Consider the following 19,217-nt stretch of genomic DNA (forward strand, 5'->3'; position numbering starts at 1 on the left):
ATGTTGTCTGGATTTATAATTATAAAATATACAGTTTCGACTTACATACAAATTCAACTTTAGTACAAACCTACGGACCCTATCTTGTACATAACCCGGGGACTTCCTGTATTAATACAGTATAGAATCCTGAGAAATATGTGTATAGCGTTTTTATATCCCATATAGGAGGTTCTCTATATCCAAATCCCGGTAGTTTCATTAACCCCTGTATTTTGTTATCGCTGGTGGACTTAATATTCATTGAATTCACAGAGCAATATATCCAAGGCTGCCTCTGCCTGGACTTTCAGCAGGTGACGACCTTTGCCTTGCAGGTTATAGTGTCCTCACAATACTTCTACATTACTACTCTACCGCAGTGTAACAGGAGGTGTGCAGCGTGTGCATCTGTGTATCTGGAGGCAGAATCTGAGGTAAGGATATTTATACTGTATATAGTCCCATAAAACCTGCATATACAGCATGGGCACAGCACAGTACTACTACTCCTATCCTGTATATATGGGTACAGCACAGTACTGCTACTACTATCCTGTATATATGGGAACAACAAACTACTACTACTCCTATCCTGTATATATGGGCACAGCACAGGACTACTACTCCTATCTGGTATACAGTATATGTACACAGTACAGTACTACTACTCCTATCCTGTATATATGGGCATAGCACAGTACTACTACTCCTATCCTGTATGTATGGGCACAGCACAGTACTACTACTCCTATCCTGTATATATGAGCACAGCACAGTACTACTACTCCTATCCTGTATATATGGGCACAGCACAGTACTACTACTCCTATCCTGTATATATTGGCACAGCACAGTACTACTACTCCTATCCTGTATATATATACACACACCACAGTACTACTACTCCTATCCTGTATATATGGGCACAGCACAGTACTACTACTCCAATCCTGTATATATGGGCACAGCACAGTACTACTACTCCTATCCTGTATATATGGCCACAGCACAGTACTACTACTCCTATCCTGTATATATACACACACCACAGTACTACTACTCCAATCCTGTATATATGGGCACAGCACAGTACTACTACTCCTATCCGGTATATATGGGCACAGCACAGTACTACTACTCCTATCCTGCATATATGGGCACAGCACAGTACTACTACTCCTATCCTGTATATATGGGCACAGCACAGTACTACTACTCCTATCCTGTATATATGAGTAGAGCACAGTACAACTACTCCTATTCTGTATATATGGGCACAGTACTACTACTCCTATCCTGTATATATGGGCACAGCACAGTACTACTACTACTATCCTGTATATATGGGAACAACAAACTACTACTACTCCTATCCTGTATATATGGGCACAGCACAGGACTACTACTCCTATCATGTATACAGTATATGTACACAGCACAGTACTACTACTCCTATCCTGTATATATGGGCATAGCACAGTACTACTACTCCTATCCTGTATATATGGGCACAGCACAGTACTACTACTCCTATCCTGTATTTATGTGGGCACAGCACAGTACTACTACTCCTATCCTGTATATATACACACACACCACAGTACTACTACTCCAATCCTGTATATATGGGCACAGCACAGTACTACTACTCCTATCCTGTATATATGGACACAGCACAGTACTACTACTACTATCCTGTATACATGGGAACAACAAACTACTACTACTCCTATCCTGTATATATGGGCACAGCACAGGACTACTACTCCTATCATGTATACAGTATATGTACACAGCACAGTACTACTACTCCTATCCTGTATATATGGGCATAGCACAGTACTACTACTCCTATCCTGTATATATGGGCACAGCACAGTACTACTACTCCTATCCTGTATATATGTGGGCACAGCACAGTACTACTACTCCTATCCTGTATATATACACACACACCACAGTACTACTACTCCAATCCTGTATATATGGGCACAGCACAGTACTACTACTCCTATCCTGTATATATATGGGCACAGCACAGTACTACTACTCCTATCCTGTATATATGAGCACAGCACAGTTCTACTACTCCTATCCTGTATATATGTGGGCACAGCACAGTACTACTACTCCTATCCTGTATATATACACACACACCACAGTACTACTACTCCAATCCTGTATATATGGGCACAGCACAGTACTACTACTCCTATCCTATATATATATGGGCACAGCACAGTACTATTACTCCTATCCTGTATATATGGACACAGCACAGTACTACTACACCTATCCTGTATATATGAGCACAGCACAGTACTACTACTCCTATCCTGTATATATATGGGCACAGCACAGTACTACTACTCCTATCCTGTATATATGAGCACAGCACAGTTCTACTACTTCTATCCTGCATATATGGGCACAGCACAGTACTACTACTCCTATCCTGTATATATGGGTACAGCACAGTACTACTACTCCTATCCTGTATATATGGACACAGCACAGTACTACTACTCCTATCCTGTATATATGGGCACAGCACAGTACTACTACTCCCATCCTGTATATATGGGCACAGCACAGTACTACTACTCCTATCCTGTATATATGAGCACAGCACAGTACTACTACTCCTATCATGTATATATGGGTACAGCACAGCACTACTACTCCTATCCTGTATATATGGGCACAACACAGTACTACTACTCCTATCCTGTATATATGGGTACAGCACAGCACTACTACTCCTATCCTGTATATATGGGCACAACACAATACTAATACTCCTATCATGTATATATGGGCACAACAAACTACTACTATCCTGTATAAAAGGGAACAGCACAGGACTACTACTCCTATCCTATATGCATGGGCACAGCAGAGTATGACTACTACCCCTTGTATGTGGGCACAGGATCAGAAGACAGCGCTTCCTTCCCCCTCCCTCCTCATCTGACCCCTGTCCCCCTGTGTAATACACCCCCTCTTCTGCCTATAAACCACGCTGTATGTAAGTGCTCCCAGCGATGTCACTGCGTCTCCGGCACTGCACACCTTGCTGCACGATGAGGAGAGCAGTAAAGACAGGCGTCGGGGAGAGGTAAGTACTTTTTTTTTTTAATATATCTTGGATTGCCATTAGTTAATATAAATAGGGGTGAATTTTTGGAGCATTATGACTGGGGACATTATGAATGGGGTAAATATAGAGGGGGTATAATGAAGGGGGAAATATAGAGGGGGTATAATGAAGGGGGCAATAAAGAGGGGGTATAATGAAGGGGGCAGTATAGAGGGGGTATAATGAAGGAGGCATTATGAATTAAGGTGTTATAAACGGGGCAAAAGAGAAAGGGCATTATGGATGGCGACACTAGGGAAGGGGGGTTATAAATGGGGAGAAGAGGGGGCACTTAATGAAAATGGCATCAAGAGGGCGTTTACTAAGTAGAGGGTCAAATAGCTGTGCTTACCGAGAAAGAGTGCATTAAAATCCCCTGAAGAAGCAGTGTTTGGCGAAACCCAAGGTCAGGCATGTGAACCAGGCGTCCTGAATGTGATTTGTATCTGCGCATTTTTAACTTCACGTTTGTGAGTAAGTTTTAAAATGAATAAATTTCAATTACCAAGAACATACTGCACGATCTATGTGTAGATTTCTTCTAGCAATCGCTATAACTACTAGTGGAAACGGAGGAAGATAAATTATAGCGATGGTTGCCTGGATAGGGGCTTATTCTTATCGGAAGGTCTTTTCATTTGTGCCAATACTCTGAAGTGAATTTGGTGATCGAGTGAAAGTCTGCTGAACTGCATTTAGAAGAAAAAAGACAATGGGGCTCATTTACTTCGCGCTACTCCCTTTGGTCGGACTTTGCACCTTTTTCGGGGATTGCACGGCTTGGACAGGTATTTAACAGGTGTCTGCGCTGGGATTTTGGCACAGGCAATCGTTTTTTGGCGCAGACGCGCAGCTTTCATTCCACAGGAATGGGGTGACTGTGCCGTCAGAGGATCCGATGGATTTGGACTGAGCACAGGATTTAATTTTCAAATTGTGTCGCAAGACCAAGCACTTACATGCACCAGGAATAAGAAGGTGAACTCCGGGGACCTGAGCGGGGAAGCGACACATGCAGGATATCGGGAACACGATCTTAGTGAATTGCGGCACAGTGCATTATCACTGGACAATGCACTTTTGATGTTTTAACTTGTGGACCTCGGTTGGATCGGTCCTTGGCTGTTTGTAGCTCCTATAGAGAATAGTGTGCAGCACATTGCTATAATATAATGGTGGTAACAGGTTGCAGGAGCCTGTTTAAAAATTTGCCCTGGGGCGCAGAGGACTCTAGTTACACCACTGAACTCACTGAACTCACATACTGGCCAGAAACTGTATAAACCTCATACACACACGATTATGGAGCGTCTCTTAGAAGGTTTGAGCCGTTGAATACAGTAGAACAAGTATTTGTGACAAGGTGGAGCTCTGTGGTTTCTCCTCCTTGGGCGCAGAAGATTTCTGGCTCAGGGCCCGGATACCTGATACCTGTTTCTTCCTGGATCTGTGTATTTCACACCCTCGTCTTCTGCTGATTGTAATCTGGGTGTGAGCAATTTCAGAGCATCTCAAAAAAAGTTTCCGGTCTTGGATTTGTGTTGTTTTTTTGGATTGCTCCGTGATCCTTCCCCTTCCTGTGCCTCGTGTGCAGCGAGTTCCATCTCCACATCCAGGTATTCATTCTCACTAACCGGTAATCATGACGCCATTTTGTCCTATGTTCTTTTTGGCTAGAAGGTTTTTTCCCTTGGGTGTAATTACCACTAAAGCAGAAATAGTCGCTGCTATGGGGCCCAAGGTGTCAGGGGGCCCGGCAGCCGAGACTAGTACACAATAGTGATGGGTGAATTATGTGTAGTATTACTGTATGAAGAGGAGACCATAATAGTGAATAGGGGTCATTTATCATACGAAAGCACTCCTACCTGATACATCTGGGGGCTCCCATTCTGCCTGGTGTATAATTACAGTTCTGTAGCGAGATAAAGGGGACATAATTGTAATTACTAGCCATGCGCCAGTAGTTGCGATCATTTCATGGTCTATATGCCAGAAAACTGCCCTGATAAATGTCCCCCGATGAGGCTAGTAGGTGCCCTTTGACCCATTCCTGTGAATTAACACTAATGGGCAGAATGTTTCGGTACTTGTCTGGCAAAGAGTTATAATTCCTATGTGTTTACAGTGTATGCACGGCCGGTTTTAGACAAAGTGGGGCCCTGGGCAAAACTAAAAGGAGGGCCCCAAAATAAAACTATTTTATGAGCAGTCACAGTCAGTAAGAGGCTCCCTTATCCCAATAATAACACTTTGTAGTTACACCCAGTAGTAGGTAAGTATCTGTAATATGGGGCTGTAGGAGGATTTATAGGAGAGACAAATGAGAGGGAGATGGATGATAGAAGATAAAGATGAAAGATTTAACCAAGGGGTATTAAAAGAGCAATACATCCTCTGCCCACAAAAGTCCACATGCAGGGGGCTCCTTTCCAAAAAGGGCCCCAGGGCAAATGCCCAGTTTGCCGCCCCCTAACACTAAGTGTACGAGAACCATAAGGCCGGAGACATGTAACAATGTATACTTCAGCCTGTGGCTTGCACCGTTCAGTGAACCCTCTATAGTTACTTTCATGTAGTCGTCTCTTTGTCATAGATTTGGATATTGATACATGTGGGCATCCAGGTCTTGTTGCATTGATGAGTCTACAAGTGATGTCTTTCTCAGGATGTGCTCAGATGTAGATGTCACCGCTTCTAATATTGTAGCATTTTCTCAGATGGCAGCTTAAGGATGGATTATTGCCCCTGCATGGAGAGCTCCTTTGACGCATGTTTTCTACACAGCAAAGGGTGATGCCCCACGTGGCGTTTTTGGTCTGTTTTAGAGCATGCGTTTTCAGTCCGTTTGGCTGCTTGGAACCTGTTTATCTATTAAGATAATTGGGGGAAACGTGCAAAAACGCATGCTCTAAAACGGATCAAAAACGCCAAGTGTGGCATCACCCAAAATTTTCCAAACACAAGCGCCTCACCTCAAATCGTCTCCAGCCCTTTTATCTGTTTAATCGAGAACAACATAATGAAGGAATTGCCCAAACCTGCCCATGACACGGCGAAGAGTCAATCTTTTTTTGGGTCCCTTTATGAACAGGGTGGCACATGAAATGGATCTAAAACTCCTAAACCCTTCATACACTTTTAGGGCTCATTTACACGCCCGTCTGTGGGGATGTATATGCGGCCGCAAATTGCCCATAGACGGCAATGGTGACCCGGGGGCGGCACCATTCTGTGCCATACACTTGGAAAAGATAGAACATGCTCTATCTTTTCCCGTGTGTGCGGCCGTGCACCGCTATTTTCTATGGAGGGAGGAGGAGTCACCTCCTCGCCCTCTCCAGCACACGGTGGTATGCCCGCCGTGTGAATGTACCCTTAATGTGGATATCCTCAAATGACAGTGTGGACTTTTTTGTATGTTCTATTTACTGCGTTTCAGTAAACAGTAAAAAAAATATCTAAATTTGTGTCGGTGTCCAAAATATTTATGGACCTTACTGTATGCATCTATCTATTGTATTTAGTAGTGAGGTGCATCGCTTTGTCATTTGTACAAATCAGTGCATAATTTTGTGACACTGCCCCTTTAACACACACATAGCAGCTGTGGACTTTGCTGTGGGTTGGATCTGATTCCTCCCTCGTCTCCTCCTTCCTAAGCTCTGACAATTCATGGCTTTTGCCGTAGCCACATCCCACGCCCCGGCATGCCCATTCCCTGACACACATATCATGCATTGCTCTCCCTCCATGCCGCAGGAATATAGAACCTGCGCGGTCGGACACAGATCTACAATCCTCGTACATGACGGGTAATGCTGTGTGCAGTAAGAAGGTCTGTATTGTCTGCTGCATTCCTTAAAGGGAAACTCCACTTTGCTTTCTGCAGCCAGAATAATATTGATTATTATGTTGTATATACTAGAAGTGATTTTCAGCATAAGCGACCAGAGAAATCCAACACAGCAGATCATTTATGGAGCACGATCTGTTAGCAGGATCTGGTTTTGATCGCTCAGAATTATACTGCAAGAAGGAAATAGTCCTAAATGCGGACTACCGGGGGGCCACAACATAGCAAAAGATTTTTAAACTTCCATCCATCTATTTATCAAGGGCAGCACGGTGGCTCAGTGGTTATCATTACAGCCTCGCAGCGCTGGGGTCCTGGGTTCAAGTCTCAGGTCAACACCTGCAAAGACTTTGTATGTTCTCTCCGTGTTTGTGTGGGTTTCCTCCGGGTCCTCTGGTTTCTTCCCACACTCCAAAACATACTGGTAGGTGATTAGATTGTGAGCCCCATTGGGGACAGGGACTGATTTGGCAAGTTCTGTGCAGCGCTGCGTCATCTGTGTGCGCTATATAAATAAAGGAATAATTATCTATCGATCTCCTGTCATCCGACTGCTCTCCACTTCCTGTTGTCTCCTGACCCACAGGAAGTCCCTGGAGATGTCTGCTCAGCCAATCCCTGGTGACCAACCTCAGAGACTGATTGGCTAAGCAGATATATTTATGCATTTCCTGTCTGTCAGGTGACCTGAGGAAGTGAACCACAGAAGGGACTAGTTTGGGTGCTAGAGCCTTTAGAACTCCCCTTAAAGAGTTTGTCCAATATAACAGAAATATGGTTACTGTCTCTAAATAAATAACTCCACAACTGTCCTCAGGTTTATTAAGGTAAACCCATCCCTACCGCAACCTTTTTTTTTTTTTTTTTTTACTCCTACTTTACAAAAGACACAAGTGTTGTATTATTCTGTTCACACAGTCATATTAGGGCTTGTGTTCTACAAGACAAATGGTATTTTTTTGTATATTTCTGTTTGAATGCATTTATGGTACGTTGGGCCACATTTATCACTTGTTTTTTCTGTTGTTTTTGCGCCTTTTCGTTTAGGCGCACCGTTTTTGCGCCCGTTTTGCGATTAAACGTCAAATTAGCCGCGCAGCTAAAATAACCACCTTTCCCTCATCTATCGTTCAATTCCAGATGTTTTGCTGCGCCTAATGATATTCATCACGTGCGACTTTTGCATTTAGGCGCAAAAACGGACATTACAGACAGGAGCTGCAGACTCTATTTACAATTCATCACCTTCTATTTACAAAATATTCTGCAAAACGCTGAGCTCACAGCAAGAGAGAAGAGAACTTTGCACAAGTTTGCAGAATGTTGCAGATACTACAAACAAGTGTCCCCCATGTAATTCTGCACAGTATCACCAGTGTGTCTGAGGGGGATACTGTGCAGAATTACAGGGGTGCAGCAGGAGACCAGCACTGGGGGATCCCCTCCAGGAGAAGCCACTGCTGAGGAGGTCACTGGGTGCTGGGTGTCACACACCTGGGTGCTGCTGAGGAGATCACTGGGTGCTGGGTGTCACACACCTGGGTGCTGCTGTGAGTGTTATCTTCATTCTGGGCTGTGGGAGAAGCAGAGAGGAGCTTGTAGCAGGATCACATGTAAGTGCCCGAATCTAACATTGCGCCTAAACTGTGTTAAAGTAAAGTGATTAATAAGAGGCAGAAAATATACTTATCACAGATGGTTGTAGCTTGTGATAATTCTGGCAAAACAGTGCGCCCGAATTTAGGCGCAACTACTACACTTAGGCGCACAAAAGTGATAAATGTGGTACGTTGTGTCTGAAGTCTTGGGGAGCACCTGGTCATGTGCACATTATGGTAAAATTATGTTCTTTTTTTTTTTTACTCTGGATTAAGGTCCCAACATTGCTCACTGGATCCTCCATTAGTCTAGATATTCATCTGTAACCAATAAGATCAATAAGGTTGAAAAGGTCAGGAGATAGCTCACCGGTTTTGCTCATCATGAAATGTTTCTTATGTGAGGACTTGGCAATGAAAAGCAAGGAACCAACTCACAATTTTTCATTAATTGGCACGCTTGCTTTCTAATTACTAATAGATTTCGGGTGGTGTCATGACTTCCCACGGCTTTTTGCAACTCTCTTTCTTCAGGCGTTTAATACTTTTTCCACTATTCCATTTCACAGAACTTAGTTCATTGCCATCCATGGTTTTATTTCTTTGCCACTGTGGAGTGAATTCTATTTCATCTATCTATGTATATGTACCAAATATGTTAAAGTGGCTTTCCCACAAAAGAAAGTTAGTGCCTATCCATGGGATCTTGGTTACTTGGTGATCAGTGGGGGTCACAGTGCTGACACCCCCACATTGGACCTCTCGTCGCTCCGTCAGACTAATGGAGCAGACGGCCACACATGACCGTTCTGCTCCATTAATCTCTATGGAGCTGACGCAAAGCACCGCGCACACTGATCTCTGTCAGCTCCATAGAGATAAATGGAGCAGAACGGTCATGTTTCCCCATTGTAAAGTTGACTATATCAGATGGGATGCTACCTCGTGGAGTGCCAACATTCCCCATTCTTAGAGTGCCAACATTCCCCATTCACATCTGGCAGGTGTTGTCGAGCAAATACCCTACACAAGTCACAGAGGCTGATCTTCGACCTCCCCTTAAACAACCTGTTCCTGGGGCCCAATGTCAATATATTTACCTATAAGCAATTATTTATATAATTGATGTTAATTGTATCTTCTCCTCTCTTCTGTTGCACTGAAGACTCCTTGACCTCGAGAAATGGTTGGACTGAACGTAACTCCTGAGATCTCCTTGGTGGATGAACCCGTGAAGATCCGAGCTTGGGGCCTTCCTACGGAGCAGGTCATCACTATAAGAGCATGGCTGAAGGATGAAAAAGGAGAGATATTCCACTCCAGAGCTTTCTATATGACAGATAAGAAAGGGAATGTGGACTTGGAGAAAACTCCAGCCACTGGTGGAGACTTTCAAGGAGTCTTCCCCATGGGTCTGTTCTGGGCTCTCAGGCCAGCAATCCCATTCCTGAGGCTAATGAAGCGCGATGTGATGGGAAGCCCATTCTTGGTTCATCTGGAGCTATACTCTTCATTATTGTTAAATCCACTTCCAGAAGACTCACCTGTTGCCTCCAAAGTCATTGAACGGTGGTACGTGTCTCCAGGAGTCCAGAGAATACCAATAAGAGAAGGAAGAATACGAGGAACACTTTTTCTCCCACCAGGTAGGCCATTGGGTACTTGGCTGTCACAAGTATAAAAAAGACCCTAAGTAGCTTAACTAAGATATCTTAACGGGGTTGGTTCCGACCTGACATTAGTTACTTTGTCTTAGGTTAGATTATCACCCAGAGGTGGTTGAGGGCCTGACATCTATTTGCTGCACAGGATAATATAAGAAAGTCCAACAATGATGTTCATCCTCCCTCCTTTCTTCCTTTCTCATGTATAGTGTTTCAAAGCAAACCAGGAGTCTTATGTATCCTGTAACATTGCCAAGCAAATAGTCCTTTCCTTTCTTCTCTGTAGGTGAAGGACCCTTCCGAGGAGTTATTGACATGTTTGGTGGTGTCGGTGGTCTGCTTGAGTTTCGTAGTGGTCTCTTGGCCAGTCGGGGTTTTGCCTCTCTTGCTCTGGCTTATTTTGCTTATGATGACTTGCCGAGCTACCTGGGACAAGTGGATTTAACATATTTTGAAGAAGCCGCTCAGTTTCTTTGTCACCATCCAAAGGTGAGTTGCAATTCTTACTTAAAAACAATTGCCCTCTTCTAACTTACCATATATACTCGAGTATAACCCGACCCGAGTATAAGCCGAGACCCCTAATTTTACCACCAAAAATTGGGAAAACATATTGACTCGAGTATAAGCCGAGGGTGGGAAATGCATTGGTCAACCCAGTATATAGCCAACCAGCCCCCTATAGTATACAGCCAGCCCAGCTTGCCCCCAGCAGTATACAGCCAGCCCAGCCTGCCCCCAGTAGTATACAGCTTGCCCCCAGTAGTATACAGCCAGCCTGCCCCCAGTAGTATACAGCACTGCCCCCAGTAGTATACAGCACTGCCCCCAGCAGTATACAGCACAGCCCCCAGTAGTATACAGCCTGCCCCCAGTAGTATACAGCACTGCCCCCAGCAGTATACAGCACAGCCCCCAGTAGTATACAGCACAGCCCCCAGTAGTATACAGCACAGCCCCCAGTAGTATACAGCACTGCCCCCAGTAGTATACAGTACTGCCCCCAGTAGTATACAGCACTGCCCCCAGTAGTATACAGCACTGCCCCCAGTAGTATACAGCTAGCCCCCAGTAGTATACAGCCTTCCCCCAGTAGTATACAGCCTGCCCCCAGCATTAAAAAAAAATAATTATATACTCACCCTCCGGTGGCCCTGGTGTGCAGTGCTTCTCCCCCGATGTCCGCGCGGCTCGTCTTCAGGCTTCCGTGCCCGTCTTCTTTCTTCTGCTGGGCGCCGCCATTGTTCTCTCCCGGGCGGCGCCTAGTATGACGCGCCGCTGCTGACATCATACCAGGCGCAGCCCGGGGGAAGAACATGGCGGAGCGCAGCAGAAGAAAGAAGACGGGCGCGGAAGCTTGAAGAGGACCCGCGCGGACATCGGGGAAGCAGCGCTGCACACCAGGGCCACCGGAGGGTGAGTATATAAGTTTATTATTTTTAAGTATTTTTTAACTCGTGTATATTTTTATTGACTCGTGTATAAGCCGAGGGGACGGTTTTCAGCACATTTTTTGTGCTGAAAAACTCGGCTTATACACGAGTATATACGGTATTATCAGGGTCTTTAGTTCTTAAACCATTACCCAATGATAAAAACTGACAAGTTACTACAGCCCTAATGACATCTATGAAACCTTAGCTCCACATATTGCTTGTATCCTCAACCGAGTCCCCAAATATTCTAGACTAGAGATCTCCTATAAAGTGTAACTCTAAATTTCATAATGATTTTCACCAAAATGTTAAATGTGATTCCCTTATTCAAAACAAGCAGAACATATTGTGCTAATTGCCTTCTTTTTTTTTTAATTTTTCCAATCTTAAACTACTTGTCAGAAATCTTTCTCAGCAGCTATAAATTAGACTGTCAACTTTCAACACACGGAGGAACATGACATGGAATAAGTAGTAGAAACCAGCAGTGAAATAGTCACATGAATTATAGTCTGTGATGTGTGATCACTAAAGGTTCCCTGCTATGAAAATAGTCAGAACTGAAGCTGGGGGGCAAGAGTCACAGGTTTCTGCTAAACTTAGGAAACTAGCAAAGAGACAGATGGACATAGGTAGTGAAAGTAATGTACATAGTTGTCCTACATAACAAGAGCTATTGATTTGTGAAAATAAAATATTATTAGATTTGCACTTTAAATAATAGTGTTAATCGGTCTCTCTTATCAAGAATACTAAGGCTCATGGAGCCACCATAAATGGGTAAAGAGGGTCTCCCACTTGAAACATACAGTATATGAACAAGAAACACCTCAGGGTTGTGGTTTGTTTGATACTAAGGGCTGTTTAAAAAAAACAAAAATACATGCATTTTTTTTATGTTTTTGCCAATTTTATGTTATATCTACCTTCTAGGTGTCAAGTGATGGAGTTGGAGTGGTGGCGATATGTAAAGGCGCAGAGATGGCTTTGTGCATGGCGTCTTACCTGCCCCAGGTGGCCGCCACCGTATGTATCAATGGAACCAATGCCGTGAATGGCAACAGCCTCATTTATGGTGACCTCAGTGTGAATGGCATTCCCTACCACCCAGAAAGAGTTGTCATCACAGACTTCGGTTCCCTCAGCCTTACCCACGCAATGGACGACCCTAGAAAACCAGAACACCAGAACTCTATACTCCCCCTGGAGAAGGCCCGGGGTCCCATCCTCTTTCTTGTTGGGGACAAAGACCAGAATTATAATAGTTTGTTCTTTGCCAAGGAAGCCCAGGCCAGGGCAGTAAAGAATGGCAAGAAGGATGTGTATGTGCGGTGTTACCCCGGAGCGGGGCATCTCCTGGAGCCTCCAGGTTCTCCTTTCTGTCCAGTGTCACAGTCTCCATTCTTTCCACTTCCATTGACTTGGGGTGGAGAGCTCCTGCCCCACTGCCGAGCACAGGAAGCCTCTTGGAAAGAGACTCAGGACTTCCTCAGGAGGAACATTAACAGCTCCCGACGGAGTAAATTATGATCAAGTCAGTCTATTGGGGGGTCTACAATCCTGCAATCTGCAGACACCCCTGCTTGTAAAAATTATTTGGAATTATAAATAATTGGTGTGATGCCAACAAGGCTGCCGAGTGCAGTAGGGGCGGCTCACAGGTCAGTGCAACAGGAGCAGCTCACTCACAGGTCAGTGCAGCAGGAGCGGCTCACTCACAGGTCAGTGCAGCAGGAGCGGCTCACTCACAGGTCAGTGCAGCAGGAGCCACTTTCAGTGCAAGACACAATGCAGCATGATGGATGGACATGGCCTTGTTCTGCACCCTTCTTTCAATGCTTTGGTGTATGTGCTTAAAGGAAACCTACCACCACCCTTAATAGGTAGGTCTGGTGGCAGATTCCTCTGATGTAGAGTAGTAGAGCTCTTTTTAGGGCTAATTTTTTCGTGGCCGATAACTTTTGTACATTTCAATTCGCACAATATTCATATTTTCTAAAGAGGCTACTGGGGCGTGGAGTAGCCGGAGTTGAGGCTACATAGAGTGGCTACTCCATGCCCCAGTAGCCTCTTGTGTTCCGCCTACCCCAAGATCTTCAGCATGCGCGCACTCGTCTGAGAAGCTGGGTTGTGTGCATGTGCAGAGGCTCCGGCTTCAGGGCCGAGACCTTGCCGCGGCCTGCGTTCTGTGCAAGTGCAGAATCCAGCTTCTCAGACAAGTGCGCGCATGCTGAAGATCTCGGGTAGGCAGAACACAAGAGGCTTCTGGGGTGTGGAGTAGCTGTGCCGTGTAGCCTCAGCTCCGGCTACTCCACACCCCTGTAGCCTTTTAGAAAATTTGAATATTGTGCGAATTAAAATTGACAAAAGTCATCGACCACCAAAAAATTAGCCCTACAAAGGGCAATACTACTCTACATGAGAGGAACCTGCCTTAATAGGTAGATCCGCGGTGGTAGGTTTCTTTTAATGTACTCGTCATATTGGGGCTCATTTACTAAGGGTCCGCGGTCCGCACTATTGTCGGAATACCCGCCGATTTCCGCGTTGCGCAGCATTTAGAAAGGGTTTTTGGCGCACGCCAAAGGGAGGGCCGTCGGACGATCCGACGGATTCGGACTACGCTCGGGACTTAACAAAGCAATTTGTGTCGCAAGACGCGCACTTACAAGAACCGGGAAGAAGATGGTGAACTCCGGTGGACCTCAGCGGGGAAGCGACACATGTATGAATCGCGGCAGATGTGGATTCTAGCGGACAACGCACCTCGGGGATCACGCAGGGATCAAGTAAATGTGCCCAATTATGTGGAGTGTGAGTGTAGCAGGAGCCGCTCCCCACTACACTGCTGAATGGGTGATGGGCATGTTTCTTCCTGAGCTCTGACCCGCATGGTTGGTGATTGTGGGTCCCATGTCTCGCTCTATTGGCCCGTCTTTATCAAATACTTACAATGTCTTGTGGTTTTCCAGATTTGCAGCATTTCAGCTACAAACACACAAAACACACACACTCAGATGTCCGTCCACCTGAATAGTTACCATATAATACTACAGTGGCTAATTCTTTGTTGGGGTTTAAGGGAAATGACCCCCAAGGCACAGCCATCATGAAATTGAAAAAAAAGCCTGCTAGCCCTGATGTAAAATCTTAAAGGGAACCTGTCACCAGAAGGCAGAATTTCACTGGTGACAGGTCCCAACAAGTCCTGGGGTGATGCATCTTTTCGAAGATTAACGTTTGCTCGCTCATTTCCATTTCTCATTTCTACTCGGCCCCCGCTGGTAATTATTCAATTATTTCCCTTCCCACTTGCTCCCTCTTCTCATCCCTCCCTCCGTGATGTTGGCTCACTGTACACAAATACCTTGCGCCTGCGCCGTACAACCTGGCACCTGCACAGTTCACTGCTCGATGTGCCTCACAGCGAACTGCGCATGCGCACTGTCAATATGCTTTTCAACTAGCGAACTGCGCAGTCGCCAGGGTGTACGGCTCACCGTGCAGGTGCAAGGTTTCCTGTGAGCCGACGTCATGGAGGGAGGGATGAGAAGAGGGAGCAAGTGGGAGGGGAAGTAATTGAATTTGCTCCTCATGCATTTTGGCTCCCATCAGATAATAATAATTCTTTATTTATATAGCACACACAGATTCTGCAGCGCTGCACAAAGCATGACAAATTGGTCCCTGTCCCCATGGGGCTCACAATCTAAACAACCTAACAGTATGTTTTTGGAGGAAACCGGAGGACCCGGTGGAAACCCACGCAAACACAGAGAGAAGATACAAACTCTTTGCAGATGTTGACCTGGGTGGGATTCGAACCCAGGACCCCAGCGCTGCAAGGCAGAAGTGCTACTCACTCAGCCACCGTGCCGCCCTACCTGCGCCTCCAGTACAAGTGTCTTAAAGTAATATATAGTGATTAATACGTGAAACTGAAATGTTATTTTTGTAATATTATTTTCTATTCGGCATTTTATTTCTTTATTGTTGTTGTTTGTCACATCCGTGGTTTAGCGATATTCCCGGACGTGTTCCTGAACCAATGTTTTCTGTGGGCGTTTTCATCTTTGCTTTTTTTTTCACTGATCCGTTGTCCGTGGAAAAATGTTTGAAACATGTCCTGTTTTTTTCAATGATGTGGATCACAGAAGGCAATAAAAGTACAGGCAGTCCCCGGGTTACATACAAGATCGGTTCTATAGGTTTGTTCTTAAGTTGAATTTGGATGTAAGTTGGAACTGTATATTTTATAATTATAGCCCCAGACAAAAATTTTTTGGTCTCTGTGACAATTGGATTTTAAAAATGTTGGATTGTCATGAGAACCCGGATTAATAATAAAGCTTCATTACAGACGCCTGTGATAACTGTTACAGCTGATTATTGTAGCCTAGGACTAAAGTACAATAAATTACCAATATCCAGAGGTCTGTTTGTAACTAGGGGTCATCTGTAAGTCGGGTGGTCTTAAGTAGAGGACGGCCTGTATATGGCCCACATTTATCAAAACCAGTGCAGTGTCCTGTGTGGTGTGCAGGGGGCGCCTGGTGCACGTTTTCTTCATGAATCTGGCGCCCCCTACACTGCCCTGACAGAGTGCACCAATTTTTATTTTTTTTGGTGCCCCTTGAACATGGGGCGTGCGACACATTTATCATGCAGTTTCCGACAGAAATGTGTCTCACGCCCCATGTTCACCGGAACGCCCCTTTCAGTGCAGAAATTGGGTTGCGTCGGGTTTAGCGCACTTTATATATACACGTGCAAGCAGATTACACTGAAAAGAACGTTCAAAGTCAGACAGAAAATTGGCGCAGGGGGTTTTATAAATCTGGGCCACTGGGTCTGCAAAAAAGAAAAAAAAAAAAAGATGCAAGCGGAAGAAACAAGTCAGATTGTGCAGCGCTGAATATTGCAGCTTATATTCTCCGGCATAGGAATAGCAAAAGGATAATGGGACAGAAAACAGACTACAGACAGTCCCCGGGTTACGTACAAGATGTTCTTAAGTTGAATTTGTATGTAACTTTTTAATGTATATTTTATAATTGTAACTCCAGATAAAAAAAAAAATTTGGCCCCGGTGACAATTGGAGTTTCAAAATTTTCTGTTGTAATGGGACCAAGGATTATCAATAAAGCTTCATTACAGACACCTTACAGCTGATCATTGCAGCCTGGGACTATAGTAACATCCAGAGAGGTCACCAGAGGTCACAGGGGGCAGAGGGGTCCGTCTGTAACTAGGGGTCGTCTGTAAGTCGGGTGTCCTTAAGTAGGGGACCGCCTGTATTTTGCAGGACTCCTCCTTTACAAATACAGTACAGTCTGGACACTAGATGGCAGTAGGGAACTAAAAATGAGTAGATAATAACCGGCTTCCAGTATCAGAGGACCCGACTGTCCTTATGGACCTGTGATTTAGGCCGCTGACACACGTGGTGTTTTTGTTGCGATTCCGAATGCATTCAAAACTAATGCGTTTTTCAAATGATTGCTTGTGTTTGCGGATTTTTTTGTGTTAATTGCATGCAGCCGTGTCTCTTGGAATTTGTAAAAACGCAGTGATCTTGTCCTTGCTGTTTGCGTTTTCGCAAAGTTAAAAAATTTATCCAAAACCCATTTAAAAAACCAATATGCAAAGCTGATGCGTTTTACAAGGATGCAAAAATGCTATGAAAAAGACGCGTCAAAAACGCCACGTGTGTCACTGGCCCTAGGCCGCATGTTCCTCTAGTGTTGCGTTCATAACGCAACACTAGCGCACAGGGGGCGGGACTCGGATCCGATCGATAACCCGATCGCATGTGTTTTTCTGAAAACGCATATGCGATCGGGCCCAGACCCGCCCCCCTGTGCGTTAATGTTGCGTTATAAAACACCAACTAGCGGAACATGTGACCGCGACCTTAGGCCAGTGCCACACGCACCAGGCAGCTAAATTAACGCAAAACACCGGCGGCTCATTCCCCATCGCCCCGGTAGGCGTGGCTTTGTCTGCGTTTTAAAACGCAGACAAAGCGGTGCGTGTGGCACCAGCCTGAGGCTGCGAGACACCAGGTTATGGTTACCGATCAATCGGTTTTCCATAGAAACGCATACATGATTGGGCCTCGGCCTGTCCCCCCATACCCTAGCTCTGTGTTTGTAAGCACAGCGCTAGCGGTATGTGTGACCGCACCCCTAAGGCAGAGGTTAATGCAATTCAGGATAATGCCGCCAGAGTTTGGGACCCCTTAGGGTGCGGTCACATGTACCTCTAGCAATGCGTTTACAAATGCAGGCCTCGGGCCTGATCGCATATGGTTACAAATTGCACCTTAGGGTGCAGTCACACGTACCGCTAGCGCTAGGTAACCACAACCCGGTGTCTTCGCATTAAAGCAATGCTAGAAACTGGGTTCTGGTTATCAATCAATTGTGTTTCCATAGAAAGGCATAAGCGATCAGGCCAAAGCCCACCCCCATACGCTAGCGCTGCTTTTGTGCGACCCTTAATCCAAATAGTTGTGCAACATCCCCCACTGGGGCTTAGCCTTTTCTTGGGGCCGGGAGACGGCGCCTAGGGTGCGCTGATGTCACGGTGCTTGGTATGGGGACCGGAGGGCTGTCCTACAGCCTGGCAGGTCTCCAACAGGTGCTATGTGCAAGAAATATGGAGGGAGAGGCTGATGTACTGAATCTCCCTGGGGCAACCCCTGAGTGTCTGGAGGATGAGTCCCTGGGTAATAGATATGGAAGCCTGTGATGGTAACAGCCGTATCCAGGGATCAGACGGAGGCAACGTTGTGCAAATTAACTTACAGTTCTTTACTGAACAACAGATCGGCAACAGGCCATAACGGTCAACAGCAGATTCAGGGTCTGGTACTGGAGTGGTCATGGAGAGTGGTCTGCAGGAATAATGCACCAGCCTGATAGTAGTTGCAGGCTGGGATAATGGATATGGAGCTGTGTCCTGGGATTGGTATCTGTGGCAGCACTAAAAGTGTGCTGTACTGACTCTCTCTTCACTCTGACAGCAGGTCTCACTCTCTGCTGTGTGGAAAGACCATGAGGTCTGGACTGGACAATGTGCTCCCACTGCACTGAGGTTTTATAACCCCCCTGGTCAGGTGGTAGCACCTCTCCAATCACACTCCAGTTTACAATACAGCCACATAATTGGACAATATTTTACACCCATTTAACTATTGCCTTTCCAGGCAGAGGCTACAGCTGCAGATTAACTAAGTTCTCCCTGAATTATCCCTTGGGTGAGATGTGCAGGATGGATCCTGTCAGGTAGAGGGCCTTATTCACAACTACCCCCTTGCCTATACGTTGGCAGGGGTGTTGTATACCCCCTAGGTAATTGAGGTAATGGCTCGGCTATGGACTGGATGGGAAGGAAAACAAAGCTGACCAGCAGCATATGGCCTCCAGTTGGTCCATGCACAGGACAGTATGTAGGGGTGTAGGTGGTAAAATGCACTTTAGGGTAAGTGCTGGCTATGTGCAGTGTAAGGGAGACAAACTGCCCACGGTCCTGGCTAC

General features: G+C 45.5%; 1 protein-coding gene across 4 annotated transcripts; it reads left to right on the forward strand.

Moving 5' to 3' along the window:
• Positions 1–351: 351 nt before the first annotated feature.
• BAAT (bile acid-CoA:amino acid N-acyltransferase) lies at positions 352–13,507 on the forward strand. Of its 4 annotated transcripts, none has more exons than XM_072156709.1 (4): positions 352–416; positions 9,741–10,221; positions 10,526–10,728; positions 12,609–13,507. In XM_072156709.1, exons 2-4 carry the CDS (start codon positions 9,759–9,761, stop codon positions 13,203–13,205), a joined length of 1,263 nt encoding a protein of 420 aa, XP_072012810.1. In that variant the 5' UTR covers positions 352–416; positions 9,741–9,758; the 3' UTR covers positions 13,206–13,507. The 4 variants fall into 4 exon arrangements, with proteins under 4 accessions (XP_072012810.1, XP_071966290.1, XP_072012721.1 ...); XM_072110189.1 differs by lacking the exon at positions 352–416 and adding an exon at positions 4,656–4,737; XM_072156620.1 differs by lacking the exon at positions 352–416 and adding an exon at positions 6,800–6,959 and having other exon boundaries at positions 12,609–13,506.
• The last annotated feature ends 5,710 nt before the right edge of the window (positions 13,508–19,217 follow it).

This window comes from Engystomops pustulosus, chromosome 1, assembly GCF_040894005.1.
Source record: "Engystomops pustulosus chromosome 1, aEngPut4.maternal, whole genome shotgun sequence".
NCBI lineage: Eukaryota > Metazoa > Chordata > Amphibia > Anura > Leptodactylidae > Engystomops > Engystomops pustulosus.

Excerpts from the sequence above, each read along its gene's own strand:
- BAAT (XM_072156709.1), top strand. The coding sequence starts at position 9,759 with ATGGTTGGACTGAACGTAACTCCTGAGATCTCCTTGGTGGATGAACCC. Across the intron at positions 10,222-10,525 it reads AACACTTTTTCTCCCACCAG|GTGAAGGACCCTTCCGAGGA; the intron begins GTAGGCCATTGG and ends TCTTCTCTGTAG. Across the intron at positions 10,729-12,608 it reads TTCTTTGTCACCATCCAAAG|GTGTCAAGTGATGGAGTTGG; the intron begins GTGAGTTGCAAT and ends TCTACCTTCTAG.